We start from the raw sequence: 19203 nt of genomic DNA, 5'->3' as shown, positions 1-19203 counted from the left end.
TTTCTCTCACCTAACTATAAGCTAGCTCCATCACTTTTGACATTATTAGTGGAGTTTGGGAACATAGTGCCATGTTGTATACATCTCCTTTTAATATTTGCAAAGGTATTTGTTATATAGATTTCTAGGCACTGTCTTGAATAAAATTTTTTTCTTAACCTAGGCTATATTCACAAAATATTGGGATATTTATTATAAAACTTTTGAAGTTGTTTATTCAATATCAAATTTAATTTCAGTTAAACTATGACAAATCAAAAAACCTAGGCTATACAGTTTTATATATGTAGAATTCAAACTTCTGTTTGGTTTAATAAATTGTATCAGTAATACTGTGAAAGAAGTCTGTTTTATCATTTACATATAGGGTTTTCGTGTTTATGGACAGGGATGGCCGTTTCTGTATATAGGCCTTGTTCCTATACAATTATCCTATTGGCCCAGAGTTTAGAGATGATATTGAGCAGAGTAGACTTTTTTTGTGTGTATGTACCATAAGGAAGAAGGCATTATTTATCATTTAGAAGAGAGAATGTGATGTGCCCTCACCCCGTCACAGGTTAAAAGATCTACCAGTGGGTCCCATAGCTGCTAATATATGTTTTAAAAAAAAATATATATATATATATATAAACGCAATATCTTTTTTTTTTTTCTGATTAGAATTTTCTCAATAAACATCAATTTTCAGTGTTTAAAACTAACATCATTTTTGCTGTTTGTTAAATAAGGAACCTGGAAAACAATTTTCAGTAGTATGTCTCTGTCATGGAAATTTGACTCTTCTGGGTACATCTTTATAGCAATATCTTTGAAAATATATTTTGGGGATTAATACAAACTTGAAATGTTGAAAAGGAAAAATACATTAAGACTAGTTCCTGTAGACATCATTTTCATGGTTTATGAGTATTCTAATTATCTTGTATAAAAATTAAATTTGAAATATTTCTTTAATTTACAGCATTTGGCCCTGGCTAATTTCTCTTCTGAATAGTTTCCATCCGCACGAAGAGGATCTCTCAAGTACTAATGGTAACAATGAATTTTTGCTATAGTTTCTCTATCACTAATGGTGCGTTTAAGGCCAGAGAAAAATAGGTTTTTGGTGAAAAGTCTTTGACTTTAAATTCAGTATTTGAGAAGAGACTTTGAGCTCTATACAGATTAAGTGGGTGAAAGTAGAGATGATGTTCTTCAAGCATCTTTTTTTTTTTTTTTTTTAAGTTGTATGTGGACAGCATGTCTTTATTTGTTCATGGGTGCGGGGGTGGGGGGGTGCATACCAGGGATTGAACTCAGGGGCACTTGACCACTGAGCCATATCCCCAGTCCTGTTTTGTATTTTTATTAGAGACAGGGTCTCACTGAGTTGCTTAGCGCCTCGCTAAATTGCTGAGGCTGGCTTTGAACTTGTGATCCTCCTGCCCCCTCCTCCCAAGCCACTGTCATTAAAGGCATGTGCCACTGTGCCCAGCCTTATTTGTTCATTTTCATGTGGTACTAAGGATCGAACACATTCCTCACACATGCTAGGCAAGTGCTCTGCCACTGACCTATAGCCCCAGCCCCTCAAGCAGCTTATTCTTGCTCAGCCACATTTGAGTAGGAGTTCAGAGAGTAAAAGAATATCTTTAAATTTTTTCCATCTTTCTTTCCTCTTCATTCATACTATTTAAAGGGGTGGGGGTGTTAAGAATATCACTCTGTCAAATTAATACCTACTCATCAGAAAATTTGGCACATGCAAACACACACACACACACACACACACACACACACACTGCCCATAGTTATCCTGTAGTACTTTGTACCATTCACATGATAGTATATTTTCTCCAAGCCTCTTTCTTATAGGTAACAATGTAATGTATTATATCAGATACAGCTGTGTACCTGCTTTTAAAACTAACATTATATTGTTAAGACTCTTTCACTAAGCATTTTGAAAACAATTTTCATTGACTTCATGGTATTGTATCCTATATATGTGCCATAATCTATTTACTCAGTGTCTATGACTTTTAACATTTTCTCCCTTAATAAGTAGTGCTGCATTGAGCAACATATAGCTTGACTCCTTTCTGATTATCTTCCATTAGATCAGTAGTCCTCAATGCTAACTTGCAAGTGAATCCCCTGGATCTTGTTCAAATTCAACATGATTCAGTAGGTTGAGAGGGGGCCCAAGAATCTGTATTTTTTTTTTTTTTTTAAGTTCTTGGTGATATGAATGTTGCTCATCAATACTTGGAGTTAAAGGAGATAAATGATATAAACATTGGGATTACTAAATCTGAGGCTAAGAATTTTTAGAAATGCTGATAATAAAGTCTGTATACCCATCCTCCTGCACATTGACTATTAGGTGAATAGTAGAAGAATGCTAGGCTCCAAAGATAACATACTCTGGGATTTTGATGGGTAAGTTATTTTTATTAAGATTACCATGAAGATTACAGAATTGAGCATTACAGATACTTTCTTTGCATATTTATTTTATTTTATCCTTAAAATTTAGTGAGCATTGTTTGAATAATATTATTTTAATTAAAATACTAAATAAATAAAATTTTAATAAAATAAAAATTTGCTCCCTTTAGCTACACCACTTCCAGAGGAGTTTGAGTTACAAGGATTCTTGGCTTTGAGACCTTCTTTCAGGTAGGTGGCTGCTGAAGGAGGTTTATTGCATTGCTAGTGGTTGCAGTATTATAATTAAAAAGAATTAAGTTTGTATGTAGAACCTTTGCTTTGTTCTTATTTCATAACAAAAACTAATAATGACAGTGTGTTGATGTGAAATGGATTCATGTATGTCATGTCTTTAATTCCTGTATAATACCAATAGTAAGTGTTTAAGAAAGGAATGGAAAAGAAAATGGCTTCTCCAAGTAATATTTTTTCACTGAATGATATGAACTTTCAAACTTTTCTTGAAATTAGAGGGTAAATGTCAAAAAGGGAAACAGATGTAAACCAAAGGTTATTACTTGTAATCTGGTTTTCCCAGTCATCTTATGTCTCTTGGTCCCATCCCTTTCTACCTCCTCTGGCGCCTTCATTCATCTTTTACTCCTCTCCATATCATTTTTCTTTTTTTTTCTTTCTTCTTCTTTTTTTTTTTTTTTAAACCAAACAGTTCCCTTCAGCCTAGTATCACTTATGTATGCTCCATTCTTTTACATAAAATAAAGCTGGATTCAGTGGCACATGCTCTATAGTCCCAGACACACAGGATGCTGGGTCAGGAGGATCACAAATTTGAGGCCAGCTTCAGCAACTTTGCAAGACCTTGTCTCAAAATTAAAAAAATTAAAAAAAGAGCTGGGGATATAGCATCCCTGGTATTACCCCCAGTACCTCAAATATAAATTAAATAAATTAATTAATAAATAAATTTACAACCCCCATCTTCATTGTTGTCTTATCTTTTCTCTTCATTAAACTTTTTAAAATTAGTATGAGCTAACCATGTTGACCCATCTTCAATTTTTATTCATTTCTCAGCCTTCAGCAACTTAGAACTGTCAGTGCCCTCCTAGATACCAAATTCCTGGGGCTGTTGCATAATTTTCATCCTTTTTTAATCTCCAGCATTGAATATATTGATCCCCTTCCTTGACAAAACCTTGGGGGGCTCTGTGACATTACTCTTCTTTTCCCGCCCTTAGTCTTTTTCACTCTTTCTTTTGCACCACACATGTTAAATGTTGTTCTCCAGGATTCTCTCCTTGTTCTTTCCTTCCCACTTTCTCCATCCTCCCTTGGTGATCAGATCCATCCCTGTCTTGAGTTTTTATCTTGTTTTGTAATTCCCAAAGTTTTACTTCTAAGTTCTCTTGGAATTTGGATTCCTATTTTTAAAAATATAATGACCCTTATACATTTTAAGCTATATTATGCCCAAAATTGTATTTATATTTTCCTATCTGGTCATTAAAATTAATCTTCTTTCTATATTTTTTTAACTGTGCTTGTGTAGACCAAGCTAGAAATTGTCCACCAGGCTAGAAATCAGAAAAGCTCTTGTTTTTGTTAGTATTTCTCACCAAGTTTAGTAATTCTGTGGCCAAAATGCCTGTCAGCTTCATCACCTTTTATTTCCCCATAATTCAGGTTTTTATCACCATTTACTTGGAGCATAAGAAGCCTCCTACAGTTCTCTTCCTATAGCCCCTACTGCTTCTAGAATTATTTTTTTTCCAAGTGTAGAACTGATGCTGTTCCGTGACTAATCTAAAAACTTAGATTCACCCATCCCCAGTCACTGCAGTATTTCTTTCAGGTTGGTGTCCCAAGTCCTAATATTATTTAGCTTAGTTTTTCAGATTTATTTTCACCTGCTTTCTTCCCTTACCCCTGGTACTTATACACACCATGCACTCACTCTGTTTTATTCTAGGTTAGCTCTGTATTCTTATTTCTCCGTACACCTTATTCATGCTGTGCCTAGAACATTCCCTCCTCTTCTCCGGCCCTTCCCCTACTAGCCTGGTAAGCAGTTATCCCATCTGCTAACATCCAGCTCAGTGTCATTTACTCTGAAACCCTTCCAGAATTGCTGAGAAGGCTCTCATCCTTATTTTACTTTGTTCCCTTATTCTTTGCATAGTTTTTACTATAAGATTGAATCATAATTTATTTATCAGATTGAATCATAATTATAGCTGATGTCCTCAAACTAAACTCCTCCCTTCTGCCTAACCTTTTTTTTTTTTTTTTTTTGAAAGTGTAGTGAGAAGAGAACTAAAAAACATTTACTTTCTCTGGTTGACAAACCCTTCTCTTATCTGTATACTTCATGATATTTATGCTTTTTTCTGATTTAGAATGGGCCATCTTAAAAATGGATAGATTAATGCTGTTTATTATAATAGGCACCTCAGAGACTCTTAGCATTGCCTTGGTTATTTTAATCAAATTGTTTGGAAGGCAAGTTAAGTGTTGATAAAACTTTATTCTGGGCTGGGTTTTAGCTCTGTGGTAGAGCACTTGCCTAGCACATAGGAGGCCCTGGGTTCCATCCCCAGCACAGCAAATAAACAAAAAATACTTTATTATTACAGTGACAAAAGAATCCTAATAAAAAGTGATTGATTTGAGCTTCTTAACTAGAAAATGAAATAGAAGCAGCAAAAGTATTCCATTAATGTAATGAGCTCTTATTTTTGTTTTCTGCTTTATTGTATTTAAAGTCTTTGCAAGTGTAATTCATACAAATGCCATCAAGTAGCTAACTTGTCTGGAAAACATGTACTTTGCATTTAATTAGGTGAATTTTTTTGCCTGGAAACTATTTTTAGAGTTTCATTTTCTGTAATTTGTTGTGTGAATTTTAGGAACTTGGATTTTTCCAAAGGCCACCAGGGTATTACAGGAGACAAAGAAGGTCAGCAACGGCGAATACGACAGCAACGCTTGATAGCTATAGGCAAATGGATTGCCGATAATCAGCCAAGGTATGTCCATTGGCCTTCTAGCCCACTCCTTTGAATCAAATTGTACATACCCGCTCTCTCACATGTATTTCAGGCTTTGACATAAATACTGTCGATTATGAACTAAGTAAAAATATTTGTAGCAGAACATCTAATTATGACAAGTGATCATAAGTATACATTTTATTTAAAAATTTGTTCCCCCAGTACACTGGAACTGGACGTGTCTCCGTTGTTTGTCATGAGCTTTTGCTCAAGCTTGTAAACGTCTGTATAAATCTGAGTTTCAGTTCTCACAGTGATTTCTTTGGGCGAGGGCATGCCTGGTTGGTTTCCGTCAGGACTAGCTGGGATGGTGCTAGTACTAGTTAAATACAAAGCAGATCTGACAGTTGGTATAATGGAAAAAACAAGTTTTCGAATCAGATAGGTTTGAATTCAGTTTCTGGTTCTGCCACTTTCTAGGTGGCTTTCATGTGAACTCTTCATCTCTGAGTGTCAGTTTCCACACCCGCAAAATAGGGCTTATATATAGCCACTTTACAGTTTATGCTAAGAGGCTTAGACTAGTGTCATGTACTTAAAACATGGTCAGTAGTTATAACTAATTATTAGCAAATATTGAAAGGATAGTGGAATGTATTGCGATGTTAAGTGTGCTAATAAAAAATCTGAGTTTCTATGTATTTTCTATGTGACCTGGATTCACAGTTATATCCTGTTGTTTCTTTGATATTCAGGGCCAGGAACATACTGACTCTTGAATCATACACAGTTGAGTTACTGTTTTTTAGTTTTATGTTTTTCATATATGGATTTATTTTTACTTTTTTAGGCTGATTCAGTGTGAAAATGAGGTAGGGAAATTGTTATTTATCACAGAAATTCCAGAATTAATACTGGAAGACCCCAGTGAAGCCAAAGAGAACCTCATTCTACAAGAAACACCTGTGATAGAGTCGCTGGCTGCTGATGGGAGCCCAGGACTGAAATCAGTACTGTCTACAGGCCGAAATCTAAGCAACAGCTGTGACACAGGAGAGAAACCAATGGTCACCTTCAAAGAGAACATTAAGCCACGAGAAGTGAACAGAGACCAAGGAAGAAGTTTTCCTCCCAAAGAGGTGAGAAGGGACTATAGCAAAGGAATAACTGTAACTAAGAATAATGGAAAGAAGGACAACACCAAGAGGAAAACTGAAACCAAGAAATGCACCTTAGAAAAGTTACAGGAAACAGGAAAGCAGAATGTGGCAGTGCAGGTAAGCTGTATTTGAACTACAGAGCAGGTAGAGGAAGGCAGGCTCACACAAAAGGCAAGATTTCTCATTTTATTCCTAAAGCCTTCAACATTGGCTGTTGTGAAGTTTACATGAATTCTTTGAATTCATCGTAAGGTATGTAAAGAGCTATGGTAGGGCTGAGGGTGTAGCTCAGCATTTAGCATGTGTAAGACCCTGGGTTCAGTCAGTCCCCAATACCCCCCCCCCCAAAAAAAAAAAGGCAAGCTGTGGTGACTTTATTGATTCTTGGGCATTATAATGTGAGTGAAAAAAAAATCTGATAAGAAATTCTTATCAATTCTGTCTTAGTGATTTGAGTTGACTGGTTGTAGAGCCGTCATTTCCACACAGGATTAGATTTTTATTTATAAGGTTATAATTACTATTTGTTAATGTTAAAGCAAAGATTTGAGGTCTTTTGTAGATCCAAGATCTATTAAGGTTTGTGTGATCTTTTGTTTTCTGCTAAGATTCACTATCCAAATTACAAAGCAACAGCTGAGACACAGGAGAGAAACCAATAGTCACCTTTGATTAAATGTCAAGAAAAAGCTTCTCATCTTTGAACTTATACCTGTCCCAGCCAATGGCACTGTCCTTTAGGTAATATTCCTAAAACATGAGTCCTTTGGTTAATACCTGATTCACAGGAATTTGTAAAACAAGAACCCAAAATATCTTGTTGGGGGAAAAAAAAAACTCTGCTAAGTTATTTCTGAGGGTTTTTTTTTACTTTATATCTTTCTAAAGAAATACAGATAATTTCATATTAACAGAGGGTATTTACTCTTTGCTGATTTTATCAATACCGTTAATTTTGAATAAGTACTTAAGTAGCCATGTGATTTGTTAACAGGTTTCAGCAAACGTATGTGTTTGCAGGAGGAACGTTACATTATTGAAGGCTGCTTACAAATAAACAGTATCTTCAATTTATTTCCCTAATAGAACTTTTTTGAGAAAGGGAGAAATAAGAAAACAATAGTTTCATTTTCATTTTCAGATTAATTGTAGGAAGAGAAACAGAGAAGAAAATGGTGGAAATTGAGAAAAGACATGGAAAGAGAGGTCCTGGGAAAAGAAAAAAAAAACATAGAAAACCAAAGGACTCATGTTTTAGGAATATCAAGACTGCCAGGTTTCTGTTCTCACGACTAAAAGGCTCAGGGGTCACTCTAGTTAAATTGGGCTAACTGGGCTGCACGAAATAACCACACAAGAGACACAAATACCTTTTTCTTTGGGGTTGCTGTGACGGCTCCTCTGACCTTAAGGGTCCGCAGAAAGAGAGAGAGAGAGCACGCCCTGACCCCTTTTATTGAGGAGAAGCTATTCAAATGAGGCAAGGGGTCGGGTTTCAGGGGGCTGAGTCTATCTTCATGATGTCCACTGTCAGCAGGTTGACTGACACCTGGGTAGGCCACACCCAAGGGCACAGTAAGAGGAGGGGACACACACAAGGCACTTCCATGGAAGATTCTATCCTAAACAGGGCAAGGGGTTATATTACAAAGGGACAGGTGAGCGTAGCTTCACCCATGGGGCTGTAGCAAGACACACCCATTTCTGTAACTGAGCGCCTCAGCACCCAGCTGGAGAGTGTAACTAAGTCACCGGTAAGGTTGGCCTCCCACACAAGACTAGCATTTTCTGCCTGTCCTTCTCCATTCTCATGGCCTTCCAGTAAGGTCCAAATTGATAAATCTCCTTTCTCCATTTTAAATCCACCCATAAAAAAGCCTCATCGCAATTTTTCGTAAATGCTAATATTTTTCCCCCTGCTCAACCTTGAGTAGTATATAGATACTTTCTGGCTCTGCTGAAAATATCCTTTTTTTATTCCAAAGAGTGATAAGGTTGCAGGGTTGAGGGTAGATACCTGACTCTACACTTAAGCCTGTCCAGATGAAATTAAACTGGGGGCCAAAAAAATCACCAAGAGCTGATGGTCTTAATTAATTCATAATTCAGCATAAAGAGCCCTAGGCCCCACAGTAGGCAGCTTAAGATCACAGATAAGTTTGATAACCTGTTGGCATCAGGTATATCACTTGTAAAACAAATGGGCATTGAAGTCCTTTCCATATTTAGAGGTTCTGTGATTGTATGAAAGCAAAATTACTACATTAGTTAAACTAAATCCTTATCTATTTTATTGACAATTAAATAATTTTTAATTTTTTTTTCATTTTTAACTTAGGTGAATTTAAATATCTTCAACATACTTTCTTAGGAATAGGTACTTTTTCTGACACATTAGAATTCCATGTTTTTATTGATAGTTTTGCTTCTGTTGGTCATAGGTGAAATCCCAGGCAGAACTAAGAAAGACTCCAGTGTCTGAAGCCAGGAAAACACCTGTAACTCAAACCCCAAGTCAAGCAAGTAACTCCCAGTTCATCCCCATTCATCACCCTGGAGCCTTCCCGCCTCTTCCTAGCCGGCCAGGTAAATGCATTTTGTAATTTGTTGTACTTAATTCCATATGTGTCTGGGGATTTCTGTTCACTCATTGAGTAGTTTATTCTCTTAGAGTAATAATGTTATCAAGTAGAAAGAAGTTCAGTTTCCCCTAATACTTATGAAATTATTTTTGTAGTTCATATACAAGTGCATGTTGTTATCATGAAGGAATTCCTATTACTAAACTTGAGAAGCCATCTTTAGAGCACTCAAATGGGCTGGGGGTGTGGCTCAGGGATAGGTTGCTGCTTAGCATATGTGAGAACCTCGGTTCAACTACCAGCACTGCAAAAAAATCTAAAACTTAGAATGTGCTTATTACTTCAGTGGACAGAAGAAAATTAGAAAATAGTGTGCATTTAATTCTTAATTCTTGAATTCTTAAAGATTGACAACATGGTTGATGTGTTGCTTTTATAATGTATTAGAAATCCCCCACCACCACCAAAAAAAAAAAAAAAAAAGACTTTCCCCTTTTTGGCTAACTTTCTTTAGAACTAAAGCTGTGTTCTTCTATTTTGAAGGGTTCCCGCCCCCAACATATGTTATTCCCCCTCCTGTGGCATTTTCTATGGGCTCAGGTTACACCTTCCCAGCTGGTGTTTCTGTCCCAGGAACCTTTCTTCAGCCTGCAGCTCACTCTCCAGCAGGAAACCAGGTGCAAGCTGGGAAACAGTCCCACATTCCTTACAGCCAGCAACGGCCCTCTGGACCAGGGCCAATGAACCAGGGACCTCAACAGTCACAGCCACCCTCCCAGCAACCCCTTCCATCTTTACCAGCTCAGCCAACAGCACAGTCCACAAGCCAGTTGCAGGTTCAAGCTCTTGCTCAGCAGCAGCAATCCCCTACAAAAGCCGTGCCAGCTTTGGGGAAAAGCCCTCCTCACCACTCTGGATTCCAACAGGTACATTGCAGTCACGTGTGCTGACCACCCTGAATAAGGGGAAATGCCAAAATGATTTGTTTGACTAATTAAAAAATGTTAAACTTTAAAAATACTTCTTGTTTAGACTTATAATTTATTATTGTGGGAATACAAAAGTATTCTCTGTCAGAAAAATAAATATTTTCCTTCTCTATTGATAAAGGATAATCTTCACTGTCATTCTTTGCTAGTGCTAATTATGAGCTTTGTAGGAAAGATTTTATTTAAATAATTATCTCTTATTTGAATATAAACTGCAAAATGAAAAGAAAATCATAGTCTTAATGAAGTGCTATGATGAATGTGATACCAATCTTACATGTTATCCCCATAGCACTTGAAGCAGAAAGTCTCTCATATATATTCATTCATTAAACCTCTTAAATAATTGAATTGAAAAAGTAAAATATGAGTTCATTGCCCATACTTGGTTTCCTAAAATCTATATTGAGAAAAACAATGAAGAGTAAAGGAAACTACTGCATTGCTGAGTTTTGGTTTTGGATTTTTATATCCCCCTCTACCTGCCCACCCACACACAGAGAATTTGGTTTGTTTTGGTTTGGTTATAGTTTTGGTTTCTGGTTCTTTCTGTGATTCTTTAGCATTAATTTTCTGTAATATTGCATATTATCTTCACCTTGGTCATAGCTATCTGTCTTTTTAGTATCAACAGGCAGATGCCTCCAAACAGCTGTGGAATCCTCCTCAGGTTCAAGGCCCATTAGGGAAAATCATGCCTGTGAAACAGCCCTACTACCTTCAGTCCCAAGACCCCATAAAACTGTTTGAGCCGTCATTGCAACCTCCTGTAATGCAGCAGCAGCCTCTAGAGAAAAAAATGAAGCCTTTTCCCATGGAGCCATATAACCATAATCCCTCAGAAGTCAAAGTCCCAGAATTCTACTGGGATTCTTCCTACAGCATGGCTGATAATAGAGCTGTAATGGCACAGCAAGCAAATATGGACCGCAGGGGAAAACGGTCACCAGGAGTCTTCCGTCCAGAGCAGGATCCTGTGCCCAGGATGCCATTTGAGGTGTGTGTCCTTTCCGATCACCAGGTTCTTGTAAAGCTGGGTCTAAGATTGCTTATCTTTTTAATTTCTATATTAGATACTGTATTTATTTATATTTTTCAAGTTGACACATAAAAATACATATAGGAAATATTATAAAAGATCACTCTGGTCCATTGGTACTACAGCACTTAGTCTCTTCAAAATTACATAGTGTGGTTCAATTAGGGGAACTGAAGAATTATAACTGATTTTAACTATGATGTTCAGGTGAGAAATGTACAGGAATCTCTAATGCAGCATGTTCGAGAATTCTGAGACAAAGAGCTCCTCTTAGTTGGGCCGAGTCACTGAGTTTAAAAATGGTTTTATTGAGCATTTAAACAAATTGCTTTCTGAGAGGAAAAAAGTCAGTCAGTTATCGAGGACAATGGAATTCCCTTTTCTTGCCCTTTTAGTCATGAGAAGCAGGTGTGCTTATAAACTTTTTTAAAAGATCTGTTTTTCTATTTGTTAGCACAAAATATGCTAATCATTTGCTCCATTGCCTTGTTTTACTAACTACATTAATCTTTTATGTTCTGCTCTATCTGTATCTTTCTTTGCTTCTTTCTGTTGTCTTAGTCTTTCTCAACCATGTCCTGTGTCACTTTGCTTTTATATTTCACAGCCTTTTCTCTTTGCATTAACTATTTCCCTACTGATTACTTCTCCACCCTTTTAGTTGCCTTATCCACTGTAATCACGCTACTACTACTCCATTATGCTTTTGTCATACCTAATTGCATCTCACTGTGCTCCTTTCTGTCACTAGGACCCCAAGAGCTCCCCTTTGCTTCCTCCGGACCTGTTAAAGAGTCTGGCTGCCTTGGAGGAAGAGGAAGAGCTGATTTTTTCTAACCCTCCTGATCTTTACCCAGCTCTGCTGGGGCCTCTCGCCTCTCTTCCTGGACGAAGCCTCTTTGTATGTATTTGACATAATCCTGCTTCTTGCTCTAACCCCAGCTGCTTTTCTGAAATTTTATATTACTCGTTATAGGTGATTTCTTCTTTCCGGGGCTTGGCTTTTTTATAGTATGAAGTATAAAATATATTTCCTCATTGCCTGGAACTAACCTTAAAATGGTAATCCAATATGGCAAAAAAAAATTCTGACTCTGGTTCCTCCAATCGTAGAATCATACAGAGCCTAGATACATGTGCTATCCACAAAGCATCCTGCAGGGCTGGTCATGCTCAGGCCATGGTATTAGCAAACCTACTCGCTTTCCAGGTGGCACTTCCATCTGGACCCAGAAACTTAAGTGTCATTTAATCTTGCCTAGGGGAAGTGAGATTTTTGGTCTTAAATGTATTCAAAATATGAAAGGAAATATGTTCTAGATTTTTCTTACTGAAATTATTGAACAGTATTTAGTTCTTTCCTGTTTAGCTGGCTGAACCCAGAAAGAGCCCTGATATTAAGAGTTGGATGCATAAACTGAGTAAAATTGAAGAGGATTCTATTTGTAAACATTGTTGGAGTGCCATATTGACATGGAGTACCATGTCAATATGAAGATAAATAACTAGGACAATTTTAGAATTTAAGATTGGATTAATCATGTCTTTTTAAAAGTGATCTTCTACAACATAGACTGCATTTCAAAGACATTCTTCATGCTCATGAGCATTTACGTTATATTTTACTGAGGGCAGGGAGTATAAAAGTTGGGAAGATGATGTATGCCATGAGGCTTTACCCCACTGTTCACTACATTTCAGGGGAAAAAAAAAAGTTTTCTTTCTTGGTGTTTCTTTCCCATAAACACAGGGCAAGAAAAACATTCTAAACATTAGATTAAGATGCATTAATTGTAGTATCAAGAGAAATAAAAACAGCTGTCATGACATTAGCTGCCATCCCTAGTACCTAAAAGTTCCCTTAGGAATTTGCCTGGGTGAATGAGAATGAAAGCCTCTTCCCAAGTTAGCAACTAAGACCCCTGGTGTTAGTGCTACACCCGGGAGCAGGGACGAGCTGAAAGCCCAGCTGCTGTACTGTTGCCTGGGTGTTTGTGCCTGTCTTGTTCCTTTTCTGCTGGAGTGGCTTGAGAGACTGGGAATACTGGCTGGCTGTCCACCTGTTTCCATATCATATCCCTGGGTTCCTGTTTCTCCTGCTCTTACATTGGAAGTGGAGCAAGTGGTGGGGGTTTCAGTCCATTTTTATTTTTCTTATATGTGTTTTAAAAAACCAACCATTAAAAACAGATTTTTTTAAAGCCCTCAACAGTAACCCTTCTTAAACTCATTGTTAACAATATAATATATATGAAAATGCCTTGCATGTAGTAGGTATTCAGTAAATGATTTGTTGACCCACTGTTTAGTGGCAGTGAACATTATAGATTCAGCTTTCTTTTCCCCATATTTTTCTTAGAGCCAATAAATGTAATTTAGACTTTTAGTATATTCATACACCACAAATATAGCTGCTTAGGAAACATGTAAACAAAACCAGTTGTCAGCTTTGAAAGGCTTTTTTGTATGTCATCCATGTCAGTATTTTTAAAATTTAGGGAGTAAGCAGTGGTAGAACAGTTCTTGTTTTAAAAGCAATTATTGATAAAGGAATTCCTGAGATTCATGCCTTAAAAATACTCAGAACTCCTGCTGTTTTCCTGGCTCTGTGGTCCCTACCAGAATCTCTGAGCTAGCCTAGATAACACTGATAAGGAAGAGTTCTGACTAACTCACCTGTGGCAATTGAAGCTTAGCTAGCGTCATGGTATTTCAGCTTCGAATTCACATCTTCTAGGCATTCATTATATTGTATACGTTGAATGAGTACAAGTATGCTTAAACGGTGGTCTTTTACTTGGATTCTGTAGTGTCTTAAGATTAATATTAAGAAAATGGAAGGCATAACTTAACTACTTTTCTTTCTGGGACTGTGAAGAAATCCTTATTGGAGAAACCCTCAGAGCTCATGTCACATTCATCCTCTTTCCTGTCCCTCACCGGATTCTCTCTCAATCAGGTAGGTAAAAAGTTAAGAATCTTGCTTTGTACTTTTATTCTATGCTGATGCTTTTTCCTATTCTTTTTCAATACAACTGTTTTTCTCTTTCCCTTCTTTTCCATATATTGATATCTTTCGGAAATTTGAGTTTATCCCCTAGTGTCTGATTGGGTCAAATTAGTGACCTGTATAATGTGAGTAGTTTATGTAGAGCAAAATAAAGGGTGAGAGAAAGCAAAAGGGGAAATGAAAATAAAAGCTTTAGGTGTATTAAGAATTTATGAATATGACATTTCTTTTTCTTTTTTTTTTTTTAATCTCTTTGTGTTGGAGAAGTTTGTAATTTGAGTGTCATATCTTTCAGGAAAGATACCCAAATAACAGTATGTTCAATGAGGTATATGGGAAAAACCTGACATCCAGTTCCAAAGCAGAACTCAATCCCTCGATGGCCCCCCAGGAAACATCACTGTACTCCCTTTTTGAAGGGACTCCATGGTCTCCATCACTTCCTGCCAGTTCAGGTATTAACTAATCTTAAATTATAGATGTTGCCATTCTCATACATTCAAATTGACTAAGATTTGTAATTACAAATATATTGGTTTTGTAAAAAAGTAATTTCTGAAAGAAAATAGGGAAAAGAACTGATAAACCAGTTTGTGTAGTAAATGCTACTGAAAAAAGCTTCTTATATCCTAGATAACCAGCATATAAGAGACAGAAATATGGGCTATATCATATGGCTTCAGCTTTTTAACAGTTTTGTTTATAGATATTCATTCTTTGCAAGGAAAGTTATACTTTTCAAAGTAAAGATTTTTTTTATCTCAATTTTATTGCCTGACTTTATAATATTCTTAAAAGACCAAGAAATTTTATTTCTGATGGAGAATCAAGTAAGTACTTATCTGAAACAAGCCAGAATAATGTTCAATTGACAAAATTTGTGTACTATTTAAGGAAAAGAATGTGCCTTAGATAGGCATACTAAGGTAAATTAGTACATTACACAGGCTCCCTTATGGGGTCCTGGGTTTACCTCTCTGCCAAAGCCCTGGGGTTATTTTTAATAAAATTTGGATGATTGGATCTGCAGGAAATAATTGGTTCTTGGTATGTTTGTGAAACATCTATTAAATAACCTGTATTGCTATCATTTAATAGATCACTCAACACCAGCTAGCCAGTCTCCTCATTCCTCTAACCCAAGCAGTCTGCCCAGCTCTCCTCCAACACACAACCATAATTCTGTTCCATTTTCCAATTTTGGACCCATTGGGACTCCAGACAACAGGGATAGGAGGACTGCAGATCGGTGGAAAACTGATAAGCCAGGTGAGATCCGGGCTTTATTATATAGAAAAAAATGAGATAACTTGCTCTAACCTTACCTGGGGTTTGGAATTTGCCAATGATAGAACATCATCTTGAATTCTTATCTCTTTCTATCTCTTAGCCATGGGTGGGTTTGGCGTTGATTATCTCTCAGCAACATCATCCTCTGAGAACAGTTGGCATCAGGCCAGTACTCCAAGTGGCACCTGGACAGGCCATGGCCCCTCCATGGAGGATTCCTCTGCTGTCCTCATGGAAAGTCTAAAGGTGAGTAGACTTCCAAAACAAGAGCCACGGAACTGGCAGCTATGATAATTTCTACTTTTGTTCACATAAGTAAGTAGGCTTGCTTCTGTGCCCTTAGAGCTGCCTAAAGCAGAGTCCATGTGTAGTGCAGTCCTGGGAACACGTGAAGCCTAGCAATTTGGAGGGGATTTTTTTTTATTATTTATGAAATCACTAGTGATTAAATATCATCACAGGATCCAAAATATAAAGCCTTTAGTTTTATTCTAAGGTTAAGAAAATTCTGATTCACCTTCAGTGTTTGGTTTAAACCTTTTCTGACCAAGTGAAAGAAAAGTATATCATATTAGAAATGCTTTTGTTTACCTAAAATAGACTACTACAAATATACCCTGTGGTACCACATGGAGCTGAATAAAGAGATTTTACCTAAAACATAATTTCACCTTTTCCAATTTAAAATTGATCTGGGCTGTTTTTCAGTCTATCAGGTCCAGTTCCATGATGCATCCTGGACCTTCCACTCTAGTTTTTTTTTTTTTGGTACTGGGGATTGAACTCTGGAGCACTAAACCACTGAGCCACATCTCCAGCCCTTTTTTCTTTTTTTGAGTTGCTGAGTGCCTCGCCTTGCTGTTGTTGAGGCTGGCTGTGAACTCATGATCTAAGCCTTCTGAGCCATTAGGATTACAGGTGTGCACCACTGCACCCCGAAGAACTAACTAACCTTGAGAGTATTATAATGACTTTGTGATAGCAGTTGTTTCAGGGGGCAAAGTAGGGTTCTTGGGACATACGTGTCTTTTTTTTCTTTTTAGATATGCATGACAGTAGAGTATATTTTGACGTATTATACATGCATAGAGTATAAGTTAAATCTAAGTAGGATCCCATTCTTTTGGTAGTACATCATGTTATAGTTGGCTGGGATTAATATACAAATCCCAGTCAGACAACCAGGCATTTGACCTCTGTTGACAAGATCTGGGCTATTTTTCAGTCTATCTGGTCCAGTTCCATGATGCATCCTGGACCTTCCGCTCTGGAGCAGTTGTTAATGCAGCAGAAGCAGAAACAGCAGCGGGGACAAGGCACCATGAACCCTCCACACTGAGGCCAAAGTGGCAACCCTGGGAATGAAGGCTCCATAAACCATGGCATGTTGGGTTTGCAGGACTGGCCCACACAGTCCCCTGCAGGTGGCAGCCCTCTTGTCTGTTTCTTGCTATCAAGAGGGTGTAAGTGTTCCACCAGCCCGCTGAGTGTGCACGAAATGTTCGCAGTGCAACAAAAAGAAAAATCCATCAGGAACTCTCCGTCCCCCCAGGTCCTTCCGGAGGGAGAGAGGAACTGCTGTTTGTCTCACTCAGTTACTTGATATCACCGCCTCTCACCTTCTCCATCGTGCATGTCCCCAGCCACATGGGAAGTGAAAGCTGAGAAGGGAAGGCAGATGGGAGAAGCCAATGGGAACTTCTCAGTCCTTTTTTCCTCTTTGGGGAATAAAATAGGAATCCATTAATGATTGCTTTGCTGACTGAGAATGTAGTTGAAATTATTCCTAAACATCTTTTATTATTGTTATTACTCTCAGTAGTAAATTATCACACTGAATTCTTCCATACACAGGTGTGCTTCTAGTCAGTGTGTAGCAAGGACAGCCCTATTCACTGCTCCTGTGAGAGGTTGGTGGTGACAGGATGGGGAACCGACCTCTTTAGCCAGTGGAAGTGTTCTGTAAGGGAGAGTACAGGGCCTCGTAGAAGGTCCTGGGTAGGACCTTCTTCTGGCCTGGAGATTCCAGCAGGAAATGCCCTTCACTCTGTAGGTGCTCGAGCCCCCAGATACGGTATGGGTAGTGGTGCTGGGCTGGACTAGCAGGTGACTGCTGTAGGATTTCAAATTACGTTTTTGATTCCTGTACCTTCTGCGGTAGCCTAGCAAACAGTCCCACAGAAGGCAGGCTGATCCATTCTGGCCTGATACATTTTAATGGGTAGAAGCTTTCAGTGTGGTTATTTTTTGTTTGGTTGGTTTTTGTGCCCCCATCCTACTTACCAGCCTCCTTGGCCTGTCTCCATCCCTTTTTAATCCTGTGCTGTTTGCTAGTAATCATTTTTTATTCTTAATGTGTACAACATCTTGCCAAGAAGCAACAGCATGGGGTCCAGCAGTTGGAACCCAAAAGACAGTCTGAAGAAGGAAGTGACGGTGTCTGCACAGCCGCAGAGGGGCCAGGCCCCTGCCCAGCTGCAGCCTCCCAGCCTCCACTTCGAGAGTGAGATTCAAGGCAACATGGACACATGCACGTCGTGAACAGAAGAAAACACAACGAAGGCCGTTTTGGAAAAGGCAAAAGAATGGAAAATAAACTTTTTATTTGATATTTATTAGGAGGAAAGAGGACTGAAGATGTTCTTGTGTAGAAACGGAAGGACAGCGTTTCTGTTAGTCGTTTCCTGGAAAAGTAATATTTTAAGGGGAAATTATGGAAACAATCTAAATGTCCAATTGCTGTGCTAGTGGTAGGGATTATTTCCTGGGAGGTCTCTCCTGTGTTTGTGTGTGTGAGTGTGTGTGTGCGTGTGTGTGTGTGTGTGCATACAAGTGCTCACACATGCCCATCTGCTCTCCCAGAGGGACGGGGTTGTGGGTATGAGCATGTGAGTTAGTGTGGAACTTAGCTGGAAAACAGCTTCAGAGCAAAGCACATCCAGGAGCCCCAGTTGTCACTGGAGTCTGGGCAACCCCAGCAATTGAAAGGGGTGAGATAATGCTCATTGCTCTTAAGAAAGAGTGGTTGGAGTCCCGGTTGTGCTTACATTATTGCTCTTTTAGTTTGACATGGTGTTGGGATTTTTGTTTTCTGGGTTTTTTTTTTTTTTTTGAAAGGTCTGAAAGGGTGAAGGCCCCCACCCAATGGCAATATGAAACCCTTTGTGCTTCTCTCCAGCCCCTTCACTGTGTCCACCTTTTTCCTTTTCCTTCTTTCCTAAGCCTCTTTCCCTACTGCCTTACCCAGTTTGTGTGTTTGAGCTCTCTGCATTCAGGCAGCTGCAACATTCCAGTGTTTGAACTGTCACTGATTCTTGCACCCTAGACAAGCAAACCAGGCTTTATCATCTCCCTCCCAGTAGTACCCAGTTCCCATCTACAGCCCCATTCTGCATGAGAATTTGATGTTTGGAATGTTTTCTGACTCTTGGGGCAGGGCTCCTCGCCTTGTCATCCTCTCTGTGGAGTAATGAGGAGAGGGAGGAGAATCTTCATCAGAAATTGGTTTTGTGTAGTAAACTTACTTTTATGGGTTGATTGTTTGGTTTGTTTTGGGTTTTGTTTTGTTTTGTTTTTTGTATGTCTGTGCGAGACCTGCAGCTGCTGAAATCAGCTTTGCCTTTAATTAAACCATGTTCTCTCCAACCACATCTGTGTACGGATTGTTTCTTTTCTATCCTAACAGATTCAGTGTTGAAGGAAATCCA

General features: G+C 38.2%; 1 protein-coding gene across 10 annotated transcripts in view; it reads left to right on the top strand.

Moving 5' to 3' along the window:
- Smg7 (SMG7 nonsense mediated mRNA decay factor) overlaps positions 1–19144 on the top strand; it is an 82280-nt gene extending 63136 nt beyond the window's left edge. For 2 of the 10 annotated variants that reach the window (XM_015491711.2, XM_015491709.1), the window contains 13 exons: positions 965–1035; positions 2604–2664; positions 5343–5462; positions 6277–6565; positions 9028–9172; positions 9712–10094; positions 10783–11154; positions 11948–12097; positions 14075–14155; positions 14502–14661; positions 15305–15475; positions 15597–15742; positions 16722–19144. In XM_015491711.2, the coding sequence (XP_015347197.1) occupies positions 965–1035; positions 2604–2664; positions 5343–5462; positions 6277–6565; positions 9028–9172; positions 9712–10094; positions 10783–11154; positions 11948–12097; positions 14075–14155; positions 14502–14661; positions 15305–15475; positions 15597–15742; positions 16722–16835 (2263 nt within the window). In that variant the 3' untranslated portion in view covers positions 16836–19144. Of the gene's footprint in view, positions 1–964; positions 1036–2603; positions 2665–5342; positions 5463–6276; positions 6704–9027; positions 9173–9711; positions 10095–10782; positions 11155–11947; positions 12098–14074; positions 14156–14501; positions 14662–15304; positions 15476–15596; positions 15743–16721 lie in introns of all 10 variants that reach the window. The other 8 variants (XM_048809855.1, XM_048809854.1, XM_015491714.2 and 5 more) reach the window with 5 other exon arrangements.
- The last annotated feature ends 59 nt before the right edge of the window (positions 19145–19203 follow it).

This window comes from Marmota marmota, unplaced genomic scaffold, assembly GCF_001458135.2.
Source record: "Marmota marmota marmota unplaced genomic scaffold, marMar, whole genome shotgun sequence".
Classification (NCBI taxonomy): domain Eukaryota; kingdom Metazoa; phylum Chordata; class Mammalia; order Rodentia; family Sciuridae; genus Marmota; species Marmota marmota.
Note: the sequence above shows the minus strand (reverse complement) of the source record. Positions and strands in the feature narration are given on the sequence as shown.